This window comes from Lacerta agilis, chromosome 2 (genome assembly GCF_009819535.1).
Source record: "Lacerta agilis isolate rLacAgi1 chromosome 2, rLacAgi1.pri, whole genome shotgun sequence".
Lineage (NCBI taxonomy): Eukaryota > Metazoa > Chordata > Lepidosauria > Squamata > Lacertidae > Lacerta > Lacerta agilis.
Window position 1 is genome coordinate 76781267 of NC_046313.1, and position 27485 is coordinate 76808751.

A 27485-nucleotide genomic window follows, 5' to 3' on the forward strand; every position below is an offset into this window, starting at 1 on the left:
GGCAATTCTTAAGGAGGTGCTAGAAAGCGCTCGGGGGAGGGAAGAACTGGCTAAGGAGCGGGCTGCCACTATGGCTATTCGCTTCGCTAAAATGAAACACCCAAAGCGGGTAAGAAAGAAGTGTATCCCTAACCCTCGGAAGGTTAGAGCCCTCATTGCTTCCCGGGAATGGGACCCCAAGACATGGAGTGGGGACATTTGGGATTCTAGTGATGAGGAGTCAGAATGGACAGAGGGAGAAGATGAGGGGAATGAAGAGGAATGGGTTGCTGAGGCACGTCCTCTAGTGACCAACAAGAGTAAGGGACCGCCAGGTAACCCACAAGCGGCCCAGGCCACCCGGATAGTACGGGATTACACTCAGCAGGAGTTGGCGGAAATGGCAAAGACAAACAGGCAAAAACCCGGGGAGGGGTTGAGCCAATGGCTGGTTAGGTTGTGGGACCAGGGAACTACCAGTCTTTACTTGACGGGGGAGGAGTTGGTAAAATTGGGGACCCTATCTCGTGATACATTGGTTAATCAGTTTTTGCGCATGCCTAATTTGGGTGCAACAGGTTCCCTATTTCAGTGGTGTGTAGAGGCTGTATACGCCAGATACCCCGCCCCAATGGATTGGGAAGAACAGCCAGGCCCCTGGCAAACCATTGAGGAAGCCATAGAACAGCTGCGTGGCATGGCTTTGCAGGCTGGGATCTATCAGCAAGGGTTCCAGGGACCAGAGAGTCAGCGTCTCACTGCCGGCATGAGGGCGCGGCTGTTAAAGGGCGCACCTTCACATATGCGTGGCCCATTGTTAGCGCTGCTGGGCCCCGCCCAAGGGAGACCTGTTGGTGAAGTTGCTCTCTTGATAGGACAATTAGGGGAGGCAGAGAGAGAAAATGTCGCTAAACCCCGCGCCCGAATAGCACAGGAGAAGGGAAAGTCAGGGACTGATAAGAAGTCCTTCACCAGGACAGATAAAACATCCTCCACCCCTAAGGTGACGAGGAAGCAGATGTTTTTGGAATTATTGGAAGCAGGGGTTCGCAAGGAAGATATAGATGGCATTCCCACTGCAGAAATGTACAACTTGTGGAAGCAAAAATGTGCAGGGAAAATTAAAAAGGAGGGGACTGGCCCCCGGGTCAGGGGCACGGTTACGCCGACTGCCCCACCCCCAGAGTCACTGTACCCCTCTTTGTCAGAACATAGGTGGGAAATACCCCAACCTACTGAATAGGGGTGTGGCAGGGCTCCAGCGGTGAGGCCAATAAAGACGGCTATCCCTGGGGACCCGCGCCCACACATTCCCTTAACCATTCATTGGTCCAAAGCAAATGTGCAGCGAGTGTTAGCTCTCATGGATACTGGAGCTGAGGTCACTCTGATACATGGTAATCCGGCAAAACATAAGGGAGAGATTGTATATATTAACGCGTATGGGGATGGGGAAGAACTCACCACCCGAGTAAGACTGCGTGTGGCTTTGGGGGATTCGCTCCCCTTTTGGGCAAGAGTCTACATATCCCATGTACCAGAGTACATCATTGGGATAGACCTGTTGCAAGGTCGGGAGTTTTATACCCCGCTAGGAAGATACGTTTTTGGGGTCAGAGCAATCACAGTAGGTAGGGCCAAGTGGACCCCACTCAAGATACCACCACCTGCCAAGCCTGTAAATGTTAAACAATATCGGCTTCCAGGTGGCCATGAAGAAATATCTCGTACAATCCAAGGGCTCCTTGAGGTGGGGATATTAAGGCCGGCTGCATCTCCCTTTAACGCCCCCGTGTGGCCAGTGAAAAAGCCTGACGGTACATGGAGGATGACGGTAGATTATCGTCAACTGAACAAACATGCCCCGCCCCTGGCCGTAGCTGTACCTGATATGGTAACTTTGTTAGAACATATTGAGAAGAACGCCGGGGTGTGGCATGCGGTAATTGACTTAGCAAATGCCTTCTTCTCTATCCCAATTGATGCAGAATCGCAAGATCAGTTTGCTTTTACATGGGAGGGAAGACAGTATACTTTCCAAGTCTTACCGCAAGGGTATCTGCATAGTCCCACCTTATGTCATGGGCTAGTGGCTAGGGACCTGCAGCAGATTACACTGAGCCTAGCCCTGTTTTTAGCCCACTACATTGATGATGTCTTTATGTCGGGACCCACGGAAGAAGATGTGCAGCAAGGGTTAATAACAGTGATTGACCATATGCGGTCCCGAGGGTGGGAGATCAACCCCAAGAAAATTCAGGGCCCTGCTCAGCAGGTACAATTCCTAGGGGTGGTGTGGGCTGGACCAGTGAGGCATATCCCTGAAAAAGTTCTGAATGTAATCGCTACCCTCCAGGCTCCTACGTCCAAAACCGAAGCCCAGCGGCTGGTAGGACTGATGGGGTACTGGAGACAGCATATACCACATCTAGCCCAGATACTAAGACCCGTGTATAACGTGACACGAAAGAAGGCTCAGTTTGAATGGGGGGAGCTGCAGGAGAAAGCTCTGTCTGATGCCAAAGCGGCCGTGGCAGCTGCTATGCCTTTAGGTCCTTACCTTAAAGGGCAACCATTTGAGTTACAAGTCTCTGCAAATAAGGAAGTTGCAGTCTGGAGCTTGTGGCAGAAAAGCCTGCAGGGGAAGCGCGTCCCCCTAGGATTTTGGTCTCGTAAATTGCCCACGGTTCAGTACACCCCTTTTGAAAAGCAGCTTTTAGCATGCTATTGGGCCTTGGTTGAAACTGCTAGGCTAACTGGATCCGACCCTGTTGTATTACGACCAGCCATTCCTATCATGGCTTGGGTGAATGATAATTCTACCAGTCCCAGGGTAGGGAGAGCTCAACAATCTTCCCTTATAAAGTGGAAGTGGTATATTGCAGAAAGAGCTAGACCTGGTTCTCATGGGGTGAGCGCACTGCAGGAGCAAGTGTTGGCTGTGACTCCTACAGGGGAAGAAATCCAAGAAATTCCTAGCTTAGAACTTAAAGATCCCCCAGCACAGGAAGCTCCCCCGTATGAGCAGGTTACTCATGACGAAGTCTGGTTCACCGATGGCTCCGCCCGTTACCAGGGAAATGAGCGAGTCTGGCGTGCCGCCGCTTTAAATCCTCGAAAACAAATTACTCTGACCAGAGGAGGAAAAGGGAAGTCCAGCCAATATGCTGAGTTAATGGCTGTATTAATGGTCATGGAACATGCAATTGAGCAAGGAGGGGATGTTGTATATATCTATACTGATTCTTGGGCTGTGTTTAAAGGGCTGACTGTATGGTTTCCAAAGTGGAAACAGGATGGCTTTTGCATCCACAACCGACCATTGTGGGGGCAGGACCTCTGGATAAAACTGGATCAAATGCTCTCAAAAGTACAAATGCACATTGGACATGTAGATGGACATACAACAGGGACACCTGTTGCCCTGTACAATCAGGCTGCTGATCGGTTAGCAAGAGTACGGACAGCTACTCCAGAAGACGAAGACGAAGAGTTATTGGTATTAGCACGCTGGGCGCATGTCAAGGCAGGGCATCTGGGGGCCAAAGCCACCAAAGAATGGGCCATCAAGAGAGGCATTCCATGTTCAGTGAGTGCCGCTGCCACAGTGGTTGCTAATTGTCAAGTGTGCTCCCAGGTGAGACAGATGCCTCTGTCTAAGACACCCATGGGAAAATTACATCGGGGAAGTGGTCCTGGGCAAATATGGCAGATTGATTATATGGGACCCTTACCCAAATGTGAACGTTGGCAGTATGCATTAACCATGGTAGACACCTTTTCAGGGTATCTTTTGACTTACCCCTGCGCACGAGCGAACCAGCAGAACACCATAAAGGGGTTGGAGATGTTAATACGGAGGTATGGAGCGCCCCTTCAGGTACAGAGTGACAATGGGAGTCATTTTGCAGGGGGAGAGGTAAAAGATTGGGCAAATGAATGGAATATCCAGTGGATATATCATATTCCTCACCACCCACAGGCTTCTGGGTTGGTAGAACGGCTAAATGGGTTACTAAAGCAAAAGCTTAAACAGTTGACCCCCACCCATACCCTGAAGGGGTGGGGTAAAGTTCTAGATCAGGCGGAATTTGAACTAAATAGCCGTCCAATATGCGCTGGCCAAACGCCATTGCAACGAATGATAAGTTTGCCAGCGCCAGCACCAGTGGAGTACCTAAAGGTTTGGAAACTCCAACCTTATGGCCAGCCACCCCTCCGAGCGACGCCCGATAGTGCTGGGGCTGACCTCATAACCCCTAAGGATGTGGTGGTACCAGCCGGAGGGCAGGTACTAGTACCCTTGGGGATTGGGGTCACCGTTCCCCATGGAACCTATGGGCGCATCGCACCTCGATCCAGCCTAGCCTTAAAAGGCTTGCAGGTTTTAGGAGGGGTGGTGGACGCCGACTACCAAGGAGAAGTAAAGGTGCTCCTCCATAATGTCAGCACTCAAGATGCATCTCTGCTAACAGGACAACGAATAGCGCAACTCATTTGCGAGCGTATCAGTGTACCCGATATTCAGGAAGCACCAGGTCCACCTCCATCTACTGTCAGGAGGAGAGGAGAGTTTGGATCTACAGATACCACTCTCACCTCTGGACAGAAGGTATGGGTGGTATACCCCGATCAGCCAAACAGACCTGGAGAGATTGTTAGTAAGGGACCTGGGGCCACCTACTGGGTGCTTTTGGCAAATGCTACTGCACCCATATGTTTAGATGCAGCCAAGCTGAAGCGGCGAGAATAATGACTCTTCTATTTCTTTGTAATACGCCATAATAATTTTCTTATTATATGCTTCTAGGACACCATGAATTGGTGGTGGTGGGTAATAGTCTGCCTCTGTGCGCACATCTATGATCAATCGAATCCTCCTGAGTTGAACACGACTACGCTGCTGCTGTGTGAACAACCAGCTCTGTCTCAAAGGCGATGGCTCCCCGGCATCCATGGCAGATGTATGAATGTGACTGGACAGGGGACATGGATGATGTCTGGCAAACGACTGTACTTCTCCATCCCATGGACATATGATAATTTTATGCTGTCATGGTCCATTACATGGAATACAACGGATAACGCAGGGGAGTTGGCGGGATAAAGATTCCGGAGGACAGATTGAGGGGGGATCATATAGATAGCCATGAGTATAGTTTTTTCTTTGTAAATTTGATTAAAGGAATGATGTTAAAAATTAAACATGAGGGAGCAGAGTTAGTGCGGGTGATGCGAGATGTTGGGGATCTCACTGTGCATCATTGGTGGGACATATTCTCCGGATGGAGTCCCACCATGACCAATATTTTGAACCTGGCCTTGCATCCGGTTATCATTGTTTTGGTGATTATATGTATTTCCATGATCTTCACTTGTTTTTTGTTTGTTAAAATTAAGCAGCTGTATGCAAAGGTGCAACCTATGTGGGCTATACTCAATCAAATGACACCGAGGATGAAAAGGAAATAGGATATGTTAAGGGGTGGAGTGTAGTGGAAACTCGCGGAAGATCTTTGTAATCACGAGGAGTCAGGTTACATGTCCTATTCCCTTTTCCTCCTCTAATTAGCAAAGTAAGGTTGCTTGTGAGGAGGATGCAATTAGTCGAGAACACCTTCAGCTGCCAATGACCTTGGCCAAGCCACACTCAGGTGCCTGATTCCCTGACCATTCGGGAATGGTGCATGATGGCCAGGTGAAAACAATCAAACTTAAGTCGGCTATATAAGCAAGGGAATGGAGGGGACAGATTGGGGGCTTCGCCACAGACTAGGTCTTGGGTGCTGTGGGGTTTCTGGTGTGAGGGATCTCTCCCGCTGCTCTCTTGAAGCCCCGGGCGGCAGAAGAGGAGGAGATTTGTGTTTGGGCGTTGGTCAGGTACGCTACGTTTGTCTGATTGTATCTAGAAAATTAAAGCATACTTTTTTTTGTGTTCTTCTTCCATCTGTGTGTTTTATTGGATCCAGATTCAAAAAAAGGAGAACCCTGCCCCTTGGCAGAACAATTGGCCAAACTGCAGGAGGCAGTGGAGGATAGGGGTGCCTGGCGTGCTCTGGTTCATGGGGTCACGAAGAGTCGGACATGACTGAACGACTGAACAACAACAACAAATATTAAAACCAGATCAAAAAACAAAACATTGAGTCAGCTGTAAATAAAATTTGCTCCCCCAAGTTCCATGGTTTAAATACAATAGATAACAGGGGCACTCACATTTCAAAATTAATAATTCTTTTACGTTAGCCCAATTGAACGTTTTTTCCTCAGCTTTTGTCATCGCACACAGAGCTCCTTTCCTTTGTTCCCCATAATGGCCCATCACCCAGGCAATTGCCTCACCAGGAAGCAAGCCTGGCTTATATTTTAACACTTGCTAAATCCAGGGCTGAGGAGAATCCAGGAGTTAGAATGGTCTTGGCATACAGCCCACTCCCCACCCCAACTCATAATTTACACTTTAATGTTCCTCATTTTGCCCCTAAAGTATCCTTTTGGTATCCCTCACTTTGCTTCCGTTGTCCACAGTGATACAATTGTTCACCTAGTCTGCACTGGGTGATATTTATCTCAAATACAAACAGACTTACAAAAAGCTTCCCCCCACTCAACCTGAACAAGCAAATAGTTATTAAAAAATATAGTTGTCATGGGTTACAAATGTCTACAGTGATCTTTCGTTCCTCAGAATTGAATTAAAAAGAAAGATAAAAACCATAAATCTGAGCTGGATTTCTTTCTATAGGTTACATGTGAATAAAACTTGTGATGGTATCTGTTATTCATAGCCATGTAAATGACTCAATGGAATGGGTGAAAACCTCCTACATAATCTACACTGATGTCTAAAGTTCACTAAATGCGTCTGACTATCTTTGGGGTTAAAGTTAGGCCTGAGTTAGCAGCCCCAAAACTGCTCAAAGAGACAAAAACGTCAGTTTTTTCTACTCCCTCCCAAATATTTCACAAAGATGTTATTTCACAATACAGAAAAGCTTGATTCTGGTAGCATTCTCTGTCAGTCACAGACAAGATTTCTGATTTATGGAAAGAGAATAGTGCTCTTATACAGTGTACCAACTGACTAAACAACAGATTGTGAATCAGGTAATTTTATGCATCTACTGATTTTTCATTTTAGCTAGGCAATTACCTACCATTTGTCTTAGTCATTCAAGTTGAAAATAATAGGCTAAAGCAGATTCTTTTTGAAAAATAGGTGTCATGAACAATTTTCTTACATGAAAACAAAATTTATGGATCTATCATAAATTGTACAACTGTAAAAGAAACCCATTATGCTAGATTCTAGGATGCAGCAATCAATCTTCTCTTGTTATGGATAGACTACTTACAGTACATTTCTATATATATTTGCTCAGAGGAAGGTCTAATTTTCAATGGAGTTTCATCTCATAGGATTGTAGCCTTAACTTCTTTACATATTGCAATTAACTATCTAGAATTGATGTTTTTGAATTATGGTGCTGGAGGAGACTCTTGAGAGTCCCATGGACTGCAAAAAGATCAAACTTATCCATCCTTAAGTGAAGGATAGGCGTGCCTGGCGTGCTCTGGTCCATGGGGTCACGAAGAGTCGGACACGACTGAATGACTGAACAACAACAATCCATCCTTAAAGAAATCAGCCCTGAGTGCTCACTGGAAGGGCAGATCCTGAAGCTGAGGCTCCAGTACTTTGGCCACCTCATGAGAAGAGAAGACTCCCTGGAAAAGACCCTGATGTTGGGAAAGATGGAGGGCACAAGGAGAAGGGGATGAGATGGTTGGACAGTGTTCTCGAAGCGACTGGCATGAATTTGGCCAAACTGTGGGAGGCAGTGGAGGATAGGGGTGCCTGGCGTGCTCTGGGCCATGGGGTCACGAAGAGTCAGACATGACTGAACAACAACAATCTAGATTTCTCATGCACTGTGTGCAGGAGGGAGGAACCACTTTCTCTTGGAGATCTAGTTATGGTAATTGGTTCATGGGAACAATTTAGTTTGATGAAGTAATTTGATTAGCTACCACATGGAGAGCTGTTACCTTTGCTTGATCTAAGCCCTTATGTGCAGGGAAAGTGACATAAGGTGTCTATGTGAAAAGTCTTGAGGTAAGCAAACTAGTGTGTCTGGAGTTCATTGGATATTTTATTTTTGCTGGGAACTCTCTCAATGCCGTCCTTGCTTGCTGCTTCGTACTAACACATTTTAAAAAGGAATTTGCTTCCCTTCCTGCGGTTTTGTGGGGAACAATTATAATGTGTTTTTTTTAAAGCATACATTATATTTGCTCTATGTAACCTCCAATATTTCAGAAAGGTAGTTGAAGGGGTTAGAGAATTATGCTGAATGAAAGTATATATATAGCTTCAGGCCTGTTTTCTCCTCAGTTGGTACCCAAATCACAGAAACAAAGTGCAAAGCTGATTTGATAGGAGGAGAACTGTGGGCATGTGGTGGAGGCAGAAGAATCTGAATGTCCAGCATTTTCCAAGCAAGCACTAGAACTAACAAAGAGCATGGAACAGACAAGAACAAGGTGATATATACTGCAGCACCCCTCCCCTAAAGTATTTTGACTACAGAGCCAACAAATCTCAGGTAAAATCCTTCTCTTAGCTTAGAACCTACACCTGTCACTCAAAAAGAAAGAAAGAAAAAAAAGAGCTCAACCTCTTCCTTCTCATCACCTTGGCATTTTCTTCAAATGTTTCATTTTTTGCAGACGCACTGAAGTTGTTTTTTTTTAATTTCCAGATCACACTGAATAGCTAGTGAGCTTGATTCAATTTGGGGTGATTTGGAGCAATTTGCTTTGGCTAAAAATTGATGCACCTCCTTGCCTCCCATGCTCCATTCTACAACAATTTTGTGGCACCCCTGCAGCTGCACCAGTTGCGCGACCCTAAAACAGACGCCCTAAAAGCGTTACTGTGATTGACAGATGGGAAGCTCCACCCACGAGTCAAACACGGTCTGTGGATGGTTGCCCACTTTTTTACCTAGCCTGTCAGGTGCAGGTGGCTCCCCAGGTGTAAGCTTAGTGTCCAAAAGGACCCTTCCCTAAATATTCAGGCACTCATTTAGACCTCCAATTTAGCCAGAGGCAGTTTTGAAGAATAATTCCCGTTGCTGCATCTTTCATGTAACTGTCAGCACTAGTTCACTTGCAGAGAGGTAAATTCACAGCATGAAGATTAGTCATGACCACATCAACATATGCAAATATAACCTTCAGGTTATATCCTTATTTCCTGTTTTTCCTTGTTTAAATAGAAGACCCATCACAACACAGAATTTTGGCATCTTTGCCACATCACCACAATCTCAAAATGGCTATATGAGCCTGACTTTTAAATATATTTTAACCAAATGTGACGGATCAAGGAATGGTTTGCAACTCAGTTTACTGAGAATAGATCCATTGTAATTAATGGACCTTTCTTAGTCATGTTCATTAATTTCAGTGGGTCTACTCTTGAGTGAAATTTTGTTGAATACCACCCAAGTGGAGTATCATTTGTATCCTAAAAGGAACAAGAGAGTTTGTCAGCCAAAGTAGAATTTGAATGTGGCTGATTTGGCAAAGTAAAATAATTGCATGGGTTTTCATATGAATTAAATCTTATACCATAAGAAAAAAAAAGATAATTTCCCACTCAAAAATGGATCAAGCCTTTTCCTCAAAATAATTATAGTTTATTTATTTTTGCATAATGTTTGAATTTCCAACTATAAATAAAAAAGGTTTAGAAAGAAGTTACAAAATTGAATTTAATGGACAAGAATAGTTTCTCACATGTGACATCAATTCCCAGCTTTTCTTCCCCTCCCTTAGTTGAAGTAAGATCTTGACGTTGACCCTATATCCAAGCTTGGACATGCGTCACTTGTGGGTGTCCTCTTCCTCAGAATCTAAAATAAAAATAAAAATATCAAAATCATGTATGATTAGAATTAGAGGCACAAACACATTAAACATCGTATTATATACATAACCTTGGATATTTCAAGTGCCTTGCAGAAACAGCAAGCCAAACTCATGACAATTGCAGACACTAATGCCATGCTTAAAGCTCAATGGTTTACCTTTTATTTTATTTTTCTTCTAATCCAACAAAACCCTTGCCAAGCCATTCAGTTTGGGCACAACGGTCATTATGCAACCTGAGCTGCATTTTCTATCCATATGGAACCCAAAAGATGGATAGATGGAAAGCAGCTACAATTAATGTATTTGATGGGATGTACAAAGAGAAAAACAGATTATTATTTTTAAAAACGAAAACAATAATAAAATAAAATAAAGAGAAGCCATGCACGAGCTACTCCATGGGCCAGGGAATCCTACATATAAAGCCATAGAATTCTTAAGAAGCACCACAATGTCTGAATAGCTCCATCGTCCTTAATAAGGCACATAGAAGCAGTGGGCTTAGCAGTGCTGATGTTTCCACCACGCCAGTTCCTCCCTGGACAAAGCCCATCCTTTTATGGGAAGTGTTAAGCAAGACCACCAACATAAATGGTGAGATTGGGGGGTGGGAAGGATCTCATTTCATTGGCCCCTGTTGTACAAGGAAATAATTAAGAAATCAAGGATCAGGAAAGCCATTATTAATAGGTGGTGGTGGAGATGGGGAACTCTGCTCCTCCACATGCTGCTGGATTCCAGCCCCCATCTGCCCCCCAGTCAGTATGGTCAATGGTCAGGGATGATGGGAGTTATTGTACAACAAATCTGGAGGGCTGTGGCTCCTTCTATGCCTGCCTTTCTATGAGGTAAGTAATATCCTTAGCACTATACTTGAATTAACCCCAGCCCAACACCAATAACACAATATTATATTCTTATTTATGTGTGTTTGTGTGTAGGGGGAGAAGACATAGCAGAGGTACATAGGGCTCCTGTTTGAGGTAGTCATATGTGATCTTGTCAAGCGCACTCAGCTGCTGCTCAGCCTCCAAACAATTTTAAATGCAATAATGATCTCTTAAATCCTTATGTTGTTTCTGTTTGTTTAGTTTCTTATTATTTGATTATTACTGTGTATATTGTGGGGTTTTTTTTAATTGTAACCCACTTCAAACATACAATAGCCTAGAAATAAGGTGACAGAAATCACACAAATGACCATAATCACAAAGTGTTGGCATGGGAAGGGATGGTGTGTGCCTTGATACAAATGATGTCTCAGGAGAATCCTGTAACTCTTCACCCAACCACTCACAGTAGCAATGGCTTTTCTATTGAGAGGTGGAGATGTGGAAATTACATTTTCCCAGTAAATAAATATTGCGTTTTGGAGTGCTGGAGAAATGCAATATCTCCAGCATGCCAAAAGGAGTAACAATTGCAAATTGATGGTGTGTTTTGTGTGTGTGTGTGTGTGTGTGTGTGTGTGTAAACTAACAATATTGTCTGGAAACACCCAATGTGTGAAGGCTCAAGCGTGATGTTTAATCAACATGAATAATAATTTAGGTGATCTAAAACTTTTTCATGTGATTGTATCAACCAACCTTTCTCATGACTGAACACAGCAGGGAATATAGGGCCCAGAGCCCATTGGACATTAATTGCTGTTGTCAAAATCCACTGACATCATGCAGTCCCAGTCAAAGAATGGATTAGTACATAAGAAAACTACACCGTTTTCCCACTGTCAGATCATGCTTGAATAAGTTACAGGCACAGATTAGAAATTATTAGGGTGCAATGGTATGCACACTTAATTGGGAAGTAAGCCCTGTTGACTGCAGTGCAACTGATGTTTGAGTAGACGTGCATAGGATTGTGCTGTTAGTTAACTAAAGCAAAGAGAGATACATTTTCTCAGCTTACATTGTTGAGGCATGCATTTTCTATAATCAAATTGGGAAGCATGTACACACTAGTCACTACGTATTTTAGCAGACAGGGAATTGCCTTCTGCACTGGAGGGATTTCAAGGCTTATCTTCCAAAGGGGAACTGAAACTATTGGTGCCATGTACTTACATGACCACCATGTTTCCTAAAATGTGACTGCTGCTCCTAAGCATGACGTTTGTGACAACTGCATTCTTTCTTGTGGTCATGGCAAATGTTCATCTTGGGGGTGGGAAAAACAAACTGGAAACCACCCATACAAAAGGGGCTGCCAGAAGTAGAATAGCAGTGTAGGGCTGAGCAATACATTAATATATCATCCAAAACCAGTTTGAAGTCCATATCAGTGGTTTTTGACCTGGCAATATATCATGAATCATGATGTGTGTGCTATGCTAAAATCACAATGTGCGGAAAACCATGAAGCCATCCAATGACTTTACATAGCTCCATCCTTATTTCAGACATTGTGATATATCAGTGTACTGCGATGTTGAGCTGGTGATATATCATGAAGTTGAAACCCATATATCACCCAGCCCTTCTGGGTTGCAACCTTCTAAATTGAACACTCCAGTCCTCAAACCTGCTTTCTCAACATCTCTAGATGGTGCTGAGTATCACATGGCTTTTCAAGCAGCAAGCCTCACCATAGACTCTTCTGAATTCTAGCCAGTCTCCTCTTTCTGACATAACATTCACAGGCCGCACTCACACCTGTTCCGTGTTGTGAGATGGATTGTCACCAACTACAGGTATAGCTCACACATCTCATCAGGTGTAGAGAGAGGAAGATACAAGGTTCCCTATTCAGACATTAACAGCTAATAATCAAGTCCCTTTCACTTTCGTGGTTTCCCACACCTTCAATTCTACTTGGAAACATTATTATCTCTTAACTATAAAGTGGAGCATTGTTAAGACATTCTAGGCACATGCAGGGCAGAAAATATCCCTGCATAGAGTTACTTGCAGTACAGATATAGAACAAATAGTTGTAAGTTAAAAATGAGCATGCCCAGCATTTTAAAAAAGCAAAATTTAAAAACATCACTTTTTTTTTGGCGTAGACAACACATGACATACAGGCCAGTTAAAATTTCCAAAGTATTTTTGTGTCATGTAGGTTATTTTCATAATTGACAGAATCACAGCTTTCCTTCTGAATACATTTTTTTTTACCCCTAATTGATGCAATGACAAACGTAGTGGCACAAAATGTTCCAAGAAATAAAAAAAATTCTTTGTTCAGTTGTGCATTCTAAGCCAATGCATTATAAATTTTCCAGCCATCAGCTCATGTGTTTACCATATTCAATTTCAGCATATCCACCAAGCCATTTTTGTATCCATCAGGCTGGTGTAATAGCAGGGGGCAAATTGCTAAATTCTACGCAGCAGTGCTAACTTTATTGCATATAATTCAAAAGCTTGCACCTGTGCACCCACAAACACAGAAGAGAGAGAGAGAGAGATTCGGTGCTTCCATTGTTGTCACTACAAGATGAAGGGCAGGCAATCAGTATTTAAAATAAATTAAATAAATGAGGGTTGAATAAAACGCCTCCAAATACCAGGTGCTGAAAGCATAACTGGAAATACTGTTGTCTTCATTCCCTGCTTGTGAACTTTCTGGAGTCGTCATTGGAAATAAGATGTTAAACTAGATGAGCCTTTGGACTCATTCAGTAGGGCTCTTCCTGTTTTCTTATGCATGGTTCATATCCTGCAAATCCTTAGTATTCAAGTGGCCTCAGCATAATGTATGACTTTTCCTATATGCATGCAGCCCCATTTTGAAAGGTCCACGAAATGTGCTGTGAAGTTTGTGTACTTTCAGTAGAAACCTGAATGCTTAAGTGTTATTGTTCCAGGTTTGTTTTGAAAGTTAAGATTTAACAGTGGCCATTTCAAATTTCACAATCTAGTGCTGCATCAAGAAGCCTGTGCTCTTTCTATACAGTCAGTTCTTCTGCAACTTCATGATCTCTAACGATCCAGGAACAAAATACCAGCTGCACCCAGTAGCTAAACTGAGATGTGTCACAAAACTTCCACACTGCGTTGTATCTTGAGTCACAAGTGACTCAAGTTTACCTAATGGAAAACATTCCTTTATCTATTAGTTTTTGCCATTAAAGACCTACCCATATTTTTTGCTCCATAAGACACACTTTTTTTCTCCTAAAACATAAGGGGAAATGTCTGTGCGTCTTATGGAGCAAATGCATGGCCCCTGGAGCCGAATTGCCTAGGGACCAAAAGCAGATCGTGCTCTTTTTTTTACAAAGAGAGAAGGGTGTGTGGAAAGGAAGCCGCTGAACAGCTGTTCAGCAAGTGATCGAGAGAGATAAGGCTCCATTTCCAGCCCCACCCCCTTGCCCAGGCCTCCATTGTTGAATGCAGAGGGAGGCTGTTTGTTTCCCCAGCGACATGTGACTGGCTAATTAGATTATCTGTCTGGAAACTGTAGAAATGGCTGTAGGACTAGAAGCTGCAGAACTGTGAGTTGAACCCCATAAAAATGGGGCTTTTCCTCTTTGAAAAAGAAGCTGCACCACTTTGAGATGATCCTCAAAAAAGCAGGGCTTGTCCCTTTGCCAAAAAAGCTGCACCACTTTGAGCTGATCCTCAAAAAAACAGGGCTTTCCCCCTTTCCTCCTCTAAAAACTAGGTGCGTCTTATGGAGAGAAAAATACGGTAATTCCTGATGGTTCCTCAAGAAGAAGTGCAAGTTGGAAAGCTGATAAGATGTTATTTGTTTCGTTCTCATTCGTTTCTGCTTCTTCTTCCGCCCCTCCACCTGTATATTTAGAACCTCCTATTTGCTTCCTATAAGTTCTCCAAAATTTGTCTGCATCGTCCCATGATGTAAACCTTCGTCTCTTTCCTTTGAAGAAAAAGGAAATGCCCTCTGGAAATTCCCACTTATGTGTTATTGATTTCGCCCTTAACGCCTCCACCAATGGTTTATAAATGTCTCTTTTTCTAAGAAACGAATGAGGAGTCTGAGGGAACCTAGGAACGGAATTGTGTTAAAGCACTGATCTTTTCCTCATCTGAATACCTTTCCAGTGCTCTTTTATTTAATTTCCCCCCCTTTTTCTAATTGGGGCAATTTTTATCTGGAATACCAACTTCTTAAATTTGAAACAGATTACTGAATTGAAAATTAATAAAGGTCAAAATGAATCTAAAAATATTAACCTGGAATGTGAATGGGCTTAACGATAATGCTAAGAGAAACAGAACGGAACATATCTTACTAAGGCAAAAACTAGACTTGATCTGCTTGCAGGAAACACATGTTACGCAAAAGCATACAAGGGTCCTTGTTAACAGAAAGTTAGGATCGGAATTTATATCCTCTGATAAAGTTAAAAAAAGAGGCGTAGTAATTTATGCGAGACCCCAATTAGAACCAAAATTAAGGTATAAAGATTCTGATGGAAGAATAGTGATAATAGAAATAAACGTACAGGGTGAAAAGATAATTGTGGCAGGCATTTATGCTCCAAATACGAAAAAGAAAGAATTCTATCAATCTCTACTTATGAGATTGGTAGATTATGTGGGAGAGAAAATAATTTTGATGGGGGATTTGAACGGTGTGACTACACCGGAAATCGATAGAACAAAAAAATCCTTAGGAAATAAACAAGCGAAATTACCAACGCCCTTTTTTGAACTAATTGAGATGTTGAATCTCAATGATGCCTGGAGAGTGCGGCACCCCAATGAGAGAGAATATACTTACTTTTCGGATCCTAATAGTTCTGCGGGAAGAATAGATGCAATATGGTTATCTAAAGAATTAACGCTAAAAATATCAAAAGCTGAGATCCACTCTAAAACTATATCGGACCATAACGCAGTGTATGTTTGGCTTCAAGGGAAGGATAAAAGACAGGTAAGGTGGAGACTAAATGAAACTCTTTTAAACGATGAAAAAATAACTGAAAGAGCTAAAAAGACATTGAAAGAATTTTTTGAATTCAATTTAGACAAAGGAACGGATATCAGGACAGTATGGGATGCAAGTAAGGCAGTCCTTAGAGGCTTTTTCATAAAAGAAAATATAATTCAGAAAAGACAAAAGGAAAAGAAGAAACAGGAAATTCTAAACGAAATCAGTTTGAAGGAAAGAGAACTTTATAATAAGCCAGAGGACAGGGATATCAAAAGAAATATTAAATTGCTCCAATCCCAGTATACTATGATTATAAATGAAGAGATTGAATGGAAAATAAAATTAATGAAGCAGAAAAATTTTGAATTTGCTAATAAACCGGGTAGACTTCTAGCATGGAAACTAAAAAAACAACAGAGTGAAAGGATAATCAATAAGATAAAAATAGACGATAAGATAATAACTAATCCTAAAGAAATTGAAGATAGCTTTGTAGCATTTTTTGCGAAACTCTATAAAGAGGGAGGGGAAACTCTAGATGAGATTAATAATTATTTGAACTCATGCAACCTCCCCAAAATTACTAGTGAACAAAATAAAGGGTTAAATGACCCGATCTCAGCTTTTGAAGTTCAAACGGCAATTAAGAGATCCAAGCTGGGGAAAACGCCTGGACCAGACGGGCTTCCGGCAATTTATTATAAGAAATTGGAAGATATTCTGTCTGATCCTTTGAAAATATTGATGAATAGTATTTTGGAAGAGGGTAATATGCCGGAATCCTGGAAGGAAAGCTTCATAACTCTGATCCCTAAGCAAGGCGCAGACCAGTTGATGATAACCAACTATAGACCCATCTCGTTGTTAAACAATGACTATAAACTATATGCACATATTCTAGCGGAGAGAATGAAAAGAGTCCTTCAAGCTATAATTCATGAAGATCAAACAGGTTTTCTCCCAGGCCGCCTTATGCAGAGTAATATCAGAAGAGTAATTAATATCTTGGAATACTTAGAAGGGCATATTGATAAGCCATCGATAATAATGGCGGTGGACGCCGAAAAGGCGTTTGACAACGTGTCATGGGGATTTATGAAGGAGCTGTTGAAAAGAATGGAATTTGGCGAAGCAATCTGTAAAGGAATCCAAGCAATTTATAGCAAGCAGAGGGCTAAAATTATAATTAATGGGAACATTTCGGAGACTTGCGAGATTAATAAAGGGACAAGACAGGGGTGTCCGCTCTCCCCACTGATTTTCATTTTAGTTATGGAGGTTCTAAATAAGAAAATTAGAGAAGAAAAAGAGATTAAGGGTATAACTCTGGGAAAGAATATCTATAAAATACGAGCGTTTGCGGACGACCTCATAATAACATCTCAAAACCCTAAAGAAAGTCTACTCAAAATACTGGAAATAATGGATAAATTTGGAAAGGCTGCGGGCTATAAACTGAATATAAATAAAACCAAACTTATGGTTAAAAACATCTTACCTGAAGAAAAAGAAGAAATTGAGAAAACAACAAAGCTTAAAATATGCCAGAAGTTTAAGTACCTGGGAATATGGATAACCACCAAAAATATAAACCTATACGAGGATAATTATACTAAAACATGGGCGGAGATGAAAAAGAAATTGGCGATATGGAGCAAACTGAAAATATCCTTTTGGGGGCGTATTTCGGTGATTAAGCTTAATATCTTACCCAAACTACTGTTTCTGTTCCAATCAATCCCAATCATAGGGAAAACAGACTGTATTGAAGCCTGGCAGAAAGAGATCTCAAAATTTATTTGGTTAGGAAATAGACCAAGAATTAAACATGTATTGCATATAGATCTCAAAGAAAGAGGTGGATTTGGTCTACCAGACCTGAAACTATACTACGAAGCAGCCTGCCTTTCCTGGGTCAAAGACTGGTGCCAACTTAAAAACACGGACCTGTTGGACTTGGAAGGGCATGACAACCGCTTTGGTTGGCATGCATACCTTCACTACGGGAAAGCAAGAATCCATAAAGGCTTTACGAATCATATTATCAGGAATGCCTTATTCAGAGTCTGGGAAAGGTATAAAGGGCTGCTAGCGCCAAAAACACCTAAGTGGATCTCCCCAGAAGAGGCCAAGGCACTTAAAAAGAGGAATATGAAAGGGAGCTGGTTAACATATAATTCTTTACTGTTAGAAGAGGATAACCAATTGACACTTAGGAAGTATGAAGAGGTTAAAGAGCAATTAACAAGCTGGTTGGACTATCACCAATTGCACGAAACTTTCAAGCAGGATAGGAAAAATGGATTTACAAGGGAACCGTCCAAATTTGAAACAGAGATACTAAATAATAATACCAAGATAATATCAAAATTGTACCAAATCCGCCTTGAATGGAAAGTCAAGGAGGAGGAGGTCAAGGAAGTTATGATCAGATGGGCGCAGGATATCGGCCACCCTATTATGTTAGACCAATGGGAAAAACTTTGGAAGGTTACAATGAGGTTCACAGCATGTTATAACATCAAAGAAAATATGCTCAAAATGCAGTACCGATGGTACCTAACTCCATCAAGGCTCTCCAAAATGTACAAAAACCTAGCTAATAATTGTTGGAGATGTGGAGAAAGCAATGGTAATATGTTTCATATGTGGTGGACCTGTAAAAAAATCAAAGTTTTCTGGAATCTAGTATATGAAGAACTTAAAAAAATTTTGGGCTTGACATTTTGTATAAAACCAGAGGCCTTCCTACTTAGCATCATAGGTAACGAAATCCCAGAGAAATTAAAAGATATTTTTTTATACGCGTCTGCGGCTGCGCGAAGTTTGATAGCGCAGAACTGGAAGGGAGAGAACGCGCCGGACATAAAAGAGTGGCAAATCAAATTACAGGAATACGCGGAGATGGCCCATCTGACCAACTCCTTAAGAGGACACAACAGACAAGCCTTTGTGTTAAAATGGGAGAAATATAGAAGGTATCTTCAAAGCATCAACAACGGTATTAAGTCTATGGCGGCCTTTGAGTGACTCTGGAGTTGTAATGGGAGTGTAATATATGATATGGCTAAAAGTAGAAATTGAAATGTTCTGAAATGGAGGTAAAAGATAATATAGCAATGTTGAGCACATTCATAATGAGGAAAAGACTGTTCATAGGGAAAGGATGGGAAGTTTAACTAAAGAGATTAATTTTTGTATGTTGCTGGTTTTTTTCTTTTTCTTTTTCTTTTTCTTTTCTTTTCTTTTCTTCTTCTTTTCCTTCTCTCCTCTCCCCCCCTTTTTTTTCTCCTTTTCCTTTTTCTTCTCTTTTTTCTTTTTTTTAGCTTTATGTTATTTTACGTTGTTGTTTTTCCTCCTTCTTTCTTTCTTTTTCTCTTCTTTCTTTCTTTCCTTCTTTCTTCCTTTTTCTTTCTTTCTTTTTCTTTTTTTCTTTTTTCATTTAGCATGTTTTTGTTTAAGGATAAAAAAAAAGAAGATAATATGTGTAGTCATATATTTCCATGGTATCTACTATTGGTAGTATTTCCTTTCTATTATGGGGTGTAAGACGAAGTAAGGAGAAAGAGATAACCAAAAAGGGAATACTTTTGATTCTTGTATTTTATTAATTTATATAGTGGAATTTAACCTGTAAATATGTACAAATGGAAAGTACAAATGGAAAATATGTACAGAATGTTCGAGATATTGGTGGATGTAAGAATTGAAATTCAATAAAGTATTTAATTTTCAAAAAAAAAAAAAAAGGAAAGCTGATAAGATGTTATATATTTATATTTGTCTCATAAACAAGTAAGGCATAATTTGGATCTGCTTATTCTGCTTGTGTGATCTAACGGCACAGTTACCCAAATTCTTGTGAACTGTTTTTGGACTAACTTAAGAGTATTGGGCCCTCCATCAACCTATCACGTGTAATCATTTGGTTGGCAAAATAGACATACTCAGCACCATTTTTAGAACATGAAACTAGATGAACTGAAATCTTTTAGGCCCTGAAGCTAAAACACCATCCACAAAACACATACAGGGCAGATATCCTTCCATTCCTATCATCATCACCCTTTACCCAAAAGGCTGTTGAAGATGGCCCTCATCACCTGTGGACAGAGGAACTCGTTATTTTGCAGCTTCCTCTAGATATGGCTGGTTGTGTTTTGTGTGTGGGGTTTTTTAATACCTCTGCCAGTCTGGCTTTTTCTGGACCTACAGTTCTGCACTTTTGCTTGCCAATTGTATCTACCATTTTTAGCTAATAGATTGATACTACTACTACTACTACTATTATTATTATTATATGACCCATTATAGTTTTTTTTTGAGATAGTTGAGACAAGTACTGATAGGAGCATCTTTGGGTGTTTTGGTTCAGTGCATCAACATTTCAGAAAGCAACTTTTTGAAATCTCCCCAGAGCATTCCCCATGAGATCCCAGCCAGTTACTTCTCCATTTCAATTTGCATAGAGGCAGTGGGACAACATCACGAGAAAGATGAGAGTGAAATATTATGCTGGCTGCAGGGCCTTATCTGTCCAACTGACTGCTTATTTGGTATTTGGTGATGGAGGGAGAATGGATACCAGTAACTTGATTGCAGTAGAATTCAGCATGAGACAAAAAACTAAAGAAGTAATAGCTGACAAATCTTCTGCTCTGGGAGGGCAGAGGGACATTCATCACTGATGCTCTGGAATTGTGTCAGCGCTGTAGTGATCTTCTTCAAGTAATAAAGCAGCGATCCCTTATTTTAGATTCAGACATGAAGTTCATTACCACCATCAGTTCAAGACTGGAATTACTAATATATGCTATCTGAAGCTATCATTTATGAGTGTTCAGATACAGGTTCTTTTGCTTGGAACACACCAATGCACTTCTACTGACTCCCTTTAGGATTGAATTCAAACTCTTGATTTTGACTTAAATACACAACTGAAATGTACTGTATAAGAATGCTGTGGCCCATATACCCTGTCCATGATCTCTTGCTGAGCTCCATGCCATATTCATTTATCCATATATGTGAAAGGGCAAATCATAACATACTTTTTAAAAAAATTGCAGGGTGGGGAAGCAAATACATTTAGAATTCTAAAATACAATTCAAGAGCCGCCTTCCAGATCTCTGGTGGTTCAGGCTACACATCCAGTAGGCCACCTCTCCCATCAGCAAAATGTAACAGGATTCAGGTTACATTAATATGGGCAGATGTCTTTTTCGCTTAAAATGGGAATGAGCTCATTTTCTTAACATCAAGCAAGACTCACTGGGCTCAAAAGTACCAGCTGCAGAAGGCAGGATCAGGACTTTGAGCATGAATGGCATCCTCATTCATAGTAACTGAGTCTATTTTACTCAGTGATCATGAGCCCAGTCAAGGCTGCTCCTTTGCTATTAAATAAGATACAAGAAGCAACACTACTGAGAAATTTAGATAAGATGCTGAATTGTAGTCAGTGTCTGAACCTACAGTGTTTTCTCCAGTCCAATATACTTTTATTGTGTTGGAATTTTTGTGTCATGAATCTTGCCACCACTGTTACCGTTTAACCATTCCTGTCCCAAGTTGAGTTTATTCCACCCCAAACATATACACAAAGTTCTGTGCCTAGAATTATCAAGCAAGCCCATTGCTGTCCTTAACATTTATTTATTTAGATTTCCTTCCCATCCTTTACCATAAGATTCAAAGGTGTGAAATGGATCAACAGAATGGTGCACTAAATTTTTAGACTAAAAATAATAATAGTAAAGTCCAATTCATTGAGGACAATGTGGCAAAAAACATGAGATCTGCCAAGGGTACCCACTGAAGGATTTTCTTATTGGACTTGGTGGAGACAGCAAGGGGACACAGAGAAATAGTTTTAGTGCTCCCAGTTAAGGATACCTGGTCACAGATGATTCCTTAAGTCAGTGTATGAAGCTGTAGGGAATGGAATTAAAGAGCGGTGCTATCTTGTGACATTCTTAGAATTTTAGCAACACACTGGGTTTTCCACAAATTTTTCAAGCACAAAAATGTTTTATTTTGTCTTCTCTTGAATATATACAATCTCTTGGGAGTGAGGAGTTAGTGCCACTGACTTGTCAGCTTACAAGGGGCATGGCTATACAACAGGCAATACCAACAAACCGAAGGCTTCAGTGCAAGCCAATGGGGTAGGAATAGTGAGAACAAGATTTTCCATATTTTGCTCATAAAGCATACAGACATGAATCTAAAATAAAGTCTCAAACAAATGAAATATACATGTTACAGAGAGCAGAAATCTCTTACTACAGCATGTATTTTGCCCAGGCAGATGACTCTGCACCATGTTCTACAAAATTCAATTCTAACTGAATTGATGGAGTAATATAAACTAAATGGATCCAACGAAACGTTTCAGATAGTTTTTAATGCTCAAAGTACAATAGAACTATACAATTCACGGATCGGCAGCGCAAAACAGCTCCGACTCTTCAGCAGGTAGTTCAAAAATGTCATTGCCATAAAGAGAGAATGTGAGTGCAGTGTGCCTTCAACTTTTCTGTTGCAATGCTTTTTATTTTAAAATGTGTGCCATTATGCTTGTCCTAGTTTAGTTTTGTTTTAATTTCAAGTAAATAGAGACTTACCAATCTGCAAATCAATCTTAGTAGTTACCTTGTGCCTTTACATTGAGAGGTGAAGGTGCAAAGTCTATGTACAGTTAAGTGAACCCAATGAAAAAAAAGCACAAGTCAAAAGAGGAAAGAGGTGCCCATTCTATCTACAGTGCAAACTGAGTGAAAAATGACGAAATAAATTCAAATGTGGTCAAACAACAACACTACTAAATAAGTAGGGTGGATAATAATCAAGAAAGCTTCACATTTAGTTCCACTTCAGTGAGAATACTGTAAGCGCTTCAAATATGGTTCTGAACTACGACTGCTGTTGGAATAAAGGCAATGGCATGCAAGTAAAGTTCTGTACTTACATACGGGTTTTTAAATAGTAACTTTGGGGTGGGCTCTCCTATAACCAATATTTTGATTAGTTTATTTCACAAATGAAACATGCACGGATTGAATTTAAATTACATAATTTGTTCAGAATAGTTTTTGTTTATTGTTTTTTGCGGCTAAATGAGAAAGAGAGGGAGGGAAGGAGAGAAAAGGGGGAGGGAGAGAAAAGCATCTTAAACTGATTGCCAAATTTGCTATTTCATATTAAAGCAGAAGTTTTTGCTTGCAACAGCTTTTCCAGAAAGATTGCATAACAAAGTGAATGGCACTGCCCAAAGCTATTATCTGCACACATATATACAACTTAATTTCAAGCTCTTGTAAATGCTCCTATTGCAAAAGAAAGCTACTCATGTTATTAGTCTTCATTAAAATGAAAAGCCTTCCATCAGTAACTCTCTCTGTAAACATTTAAGCCACCCTTTTTCTTTTTTAAACTCACCCTTTAACCACCAGTTAAAATAAAAGCATTTACAGGAGAAAAATGGAACAAAACTGGGCAAGAGTTTCAAATGTAAACCTTCAACATTTTCCCCCAATATATTTATATTTATATATATATTTTCACAAATTAAAAAAAAATTAACCTCACACAAGCAGATTGTAAATAAAATACACTTTTCAATTATTCTTATTATTTACATCTTTCCAGCGAGAACTGAAAAGCTTGAATTCAAGGCACTAATACTCCTGCAGGATTAATACAGTTGTCTTAACCATCAATTCAAGTACATTAACGCTGAAGTTTGCGGTTTCAAACACCAGAGCACAAAATAAAGTGATCTTCGGCAAGGAAGGAGAAGCAAATATTGCCATAACCACAAACGAATCGGTGTGAAAACATTTCACAGTGATTGCTTGATTCGGTGTATGGATGGTGTGCACGCTAGCAGGCCTGAACCGAATGCCGGCAGGTCAACATACCCCGTACATAGGCTCAAACAGGCCGCCCTGGCGATGTGGGAAAGCACCTTCAGCTATCGAAAGGCGGCAGAGCTAGGTTATTCTCATGTTAGAGCCTGGTGGGCTGACCACAGTTTGCTGCAGCGGCACTGGAAACAGCTGCAAGCCATTTTTGCCCAGAGTTGGGAATGGCGCAACGCTCTGGCCTCCTGCAATCCCAGGCTGTGTGGCTGGGCCCAACCACTGCACTCCAAAAACGGATGTAGGGAAAACTCCTCCATATTGACAAAGAGGCATCACATAAGGTTTTACTGTGCCAGAAAGGGTAGTACCTGGCATAGGCACTGGCAGGGATGGTGAAACTCCAGGAGTTAATGCAGCTGGCACTGGGCAAGAGACTGGAACAATTGTCTTTTCCCCCACTCCTGTTCTTACTGAATTAACCTACAAAAACAAACATAAAAAGCAACAGCTATTACGCTTGTACCCTTCTAGCTGAGCAGTGAGACATCATCGCTTTATGGCAGTTTATCATTTCAAACTCAACAGTTGCATCACACTCGGCTACTCTGTTCTGAGGGGACATCCTGGTTCAGCCCCCTCCAGTGGAGGAAGTTGTAGATTGTGAATGAGGCAATAAATGCAGAAACTCGGCCAGTTGCTTTAATACACACACACACACCCTCTAGGTTTTCATAGACATAATGACTTCAGGGGGAATCCTCTGAACTGTCTACATTCCACATGAAATTTAGGCAATGTGGCGGTCTGCAAAATACCTGCATTATTTCTCCGTCAGTATATAAGAGCTGATAATCAATCATTGCTTTCCTTAAAACAATAACAACCCATCCACCCACCAAAGTCCCACACCTATCTCCTTTCAACACAACCTGGAGAGCAGTGTCGTAGTATTGGCTGTAAGCAGCATATAGCCAAATCTGGGGGGACGGGGACTGTTGTCCACAATATATTCATGTGTAGGTAGAAAAAAATATGTACCAGTTAGCTCCCTTCCCTGCTTTCAGCCACCCCATAACATCTTTTCACTGGCTCTCCAGAGAATTCTTTGAACACATACACACAGAGCTCTTGGGACTATATAGCTCAGCTCCACAGTTCTGAAAATATCTAGACAATGCAGAACTGGATGAGAGAAAGGGCTTTCTTTTCTAAACACTGAGAACAGCTGACTTCCTGAGAATTATGAGCTTAAATATAGTCCAAATGCCACAAAAGCAATTATTGTACAAGAGATCTGTCTGGTTCCCCCATGGATTTGATTAGCAGGTTTTAATTTCACATATAATTTACAACTTCTGGCAGTGATTTCATTAAGTCAGCACCTACTCCTGAATGATGGTTCTTTCAGGCAATCCCTTTGTCTATAATATCAGGGTCAAATTGATAATTATACCCAGGAGATGGAGTGAGAATTTTAAGGCAGAAAATGAGCATGAACTGAAGTGAAAACTTGTTAATAGAGAGAAAGCATTTTGGGGGAGTTTTGGTTGCAATATCTAGATTGAAACGTCAACAATGTGCTCAGACCTTCAACTTTTTTTGAAAGTCATAAAATCCAAATGGCACTGTGTACAGTATACTCATGAGCTTTCTACTAAGGCCAGTCCCTGGGTGGATACAGCTTATTTAGGATTCTCTTCCCTCAATATGTTTTGCTCATCTGTCACTTTGCTGTTCAGTCAACCAGCTTGAAGACATCCTTTTGTAGATCTTTGGATGAGCCAAACTACACATTACGTTGGTTGCATGTTTGCCTTTTGCATGGATATTTTATTTGCAAATAGCCAGCCCAGTATGCACTTCAACCCTCCTGGCACATATACACACAACTCCCTCACTAATAGAAGCAGTGGAAACTATTTTACTACCACGCAACGCAAGGCCCTTTCAAACCGATTTTCATTATGTGCTCACAAATTTAACCCACAGCATCCATGCTAATTTATATAAGAGACCCATACCCCCATAGTTGGGCATTTGTGGATTCTTCTGATATTTGGCATATGATCAAGTCCACCAGGCTGGCTATTGAATGAAAAATCTTGCACACAAATGACAAAACATGTGATTAATGTGATGTGCTAATTGGTCCATAGGCTGAATGGGATTTTTAGTGTTAGTTGTTATAATTTTTAACAATTTGCTCTTCAAATTTCAGTTTTACATTTGCTTTGTCAGTTTTACTATTTTGCTTTCTTCATTTGCTTCCCCTCCAACATCCAATAATGTTGACCTCCTTTTGTGCTTCTCCCCCTGCCTTTTGTAATTAAAGGTAAGCATTTTATTTGAGCTCTTTTAATTTCTTTTAATAAACTCCAACATTCCCAAAGGAAAACGATGCTTGTAATTGAACATTTTAGCTTTCTATCAACATCTCACCATATTCTCGTATTGAAACAGCATGTAAGTTCATTTTGGGCCTTTGTCATACATACTCCATGGCAACCACAGCCATGATTCTGCTTTCCAGAGAGAATAAGAAAATTGTTTCTCCCTATTAAGGTCCCTGTTTTTTAAATGTTAATATGAATCACACTCAAGTCCTTTCTTGTTTGAACATTCATCTTTTCTTTCTTCATGTTTCTTTCAAAAACCACTTTCCCCTTCTTACAAGTTAGTAGAGTTCTGTATAAGTCAAGGCTGCAATCCTATGAACACTCACTTGTAAATTTCCATTAATAGCACAGCGACTTACTTCTGGAATTGTGCTGCAAGTCTGCTCAAATCTTGTTGAAATCAGTGGAGCATAAGCATACTGATCTTCCTGTGGATTATGTCCAATATCGCCTTAGATTAAATTACCATTGTCCAAATCTAGCAAGAAAACTCTGCCTATGCTAACCATTCCTTTTAGCTTGAATTCCCAGTTTTTCTCCATTTCAATCATGGTTCTACCACTAAGGCAACTTCCTAGCATGTTTGTAATGTGGATTTAGATGTGCACCTGCATGCACACTTCTGTCCACAATACCCGTGGGCCCTATAGAATTGACTGCATGTGTCTTTCATTACAAATGAAGGTGTACAGCCACACCAGGGACCACCAGTTGTGATATGTGAACAGGGATCAAGCCTAGTTTTAACAGAACTAAACCTCAGCAGCTCTACACAATCTCTTTATCTGGATTCCTTCTAGTATTTTTGATAGGTTACTATATTCTCTTTCCTATATTAGGGAAGATAATGGTGAATTGCAAATGCTACTCAAACTTATCCGCAAGGCAATAGATACAAAAACACTGAGGACTTTACCCCCTCCTAGTTTTAATTCTCCATTCTTCACCCACACAAGAATTCTTGCTTCCTTGCCAGCTAGCATCAAGCTCAAACAGATGTAAAATCCTGCTGTTTCCAGTTTGTTTAACATATCACCTACCAGCCACTGAAACAAGAACTGCACTCTTTAGGTTCCTTCAGCATTTCTTCCCGTCTCACAGCTTCCCCACCCCCACCCCATCTTCATCCCTTCGGAGTCCTGGTCTGACACATTTATTATCATGCAAAAGAAAACACATATTGTTTTGTACAACCTCCTGTTAAGATAATTTCTTCCAGTTCAAGGAATTCTATATGCAGTACAGCTCAAGATGCTATTTTTAGCCCGTAGCTCTCACAACCAATGAAGTTGTTGAACATGGGTTACAGTAGCATTAATGAAAAGCTCGTGGATGATGGGCTGCCACCAATACATACTACTTATCTCTCTTACTGTTTGAAAATTATATTCCATGCACATTTCATGATGTTTAAAAAAACTAACAGCCGGCATGGCCACCCTTGCATATCAGTGGCTT

At 41.0% G+C, this 27485-nt stretch overlaps 1 protein-coding gene across 6 annotated transcripts in view; it reads right to left on the bottom strand.

Annotated features, from left to right (window-relative positions):
* Positions 1 to 9772: 9772 nt before the first annotated feature.
* The window catches only part of WNK2 (WNK lysine deficient protein kinase 2), a 115631-nt gene continuing 97918 nt past the window's right edge, over positions 9773 to 27485 (bottom strand). For 4 of the 6 annotated variants that reach the window (XM_033140875.1, XM_033140872.1, XM_033140871.1 and 1 more), the window contains one exon: positions 21777 to 24111. In XM_033140875.1, the coding sequence (XP_032996766.1) occupies positions 23761 to 24111 (351 nt within the window). In that variant the 3' untranslated portion in view covers positions 21777 to 23760. Of the gene's footprint in view, positions 9900 to 21776; positions 24112 to 27485 lie in introns of those variants that run through there. The other 2 variants (XM_033140873.1, XM_033140874.1) reach the window with 2 other exon arrangements.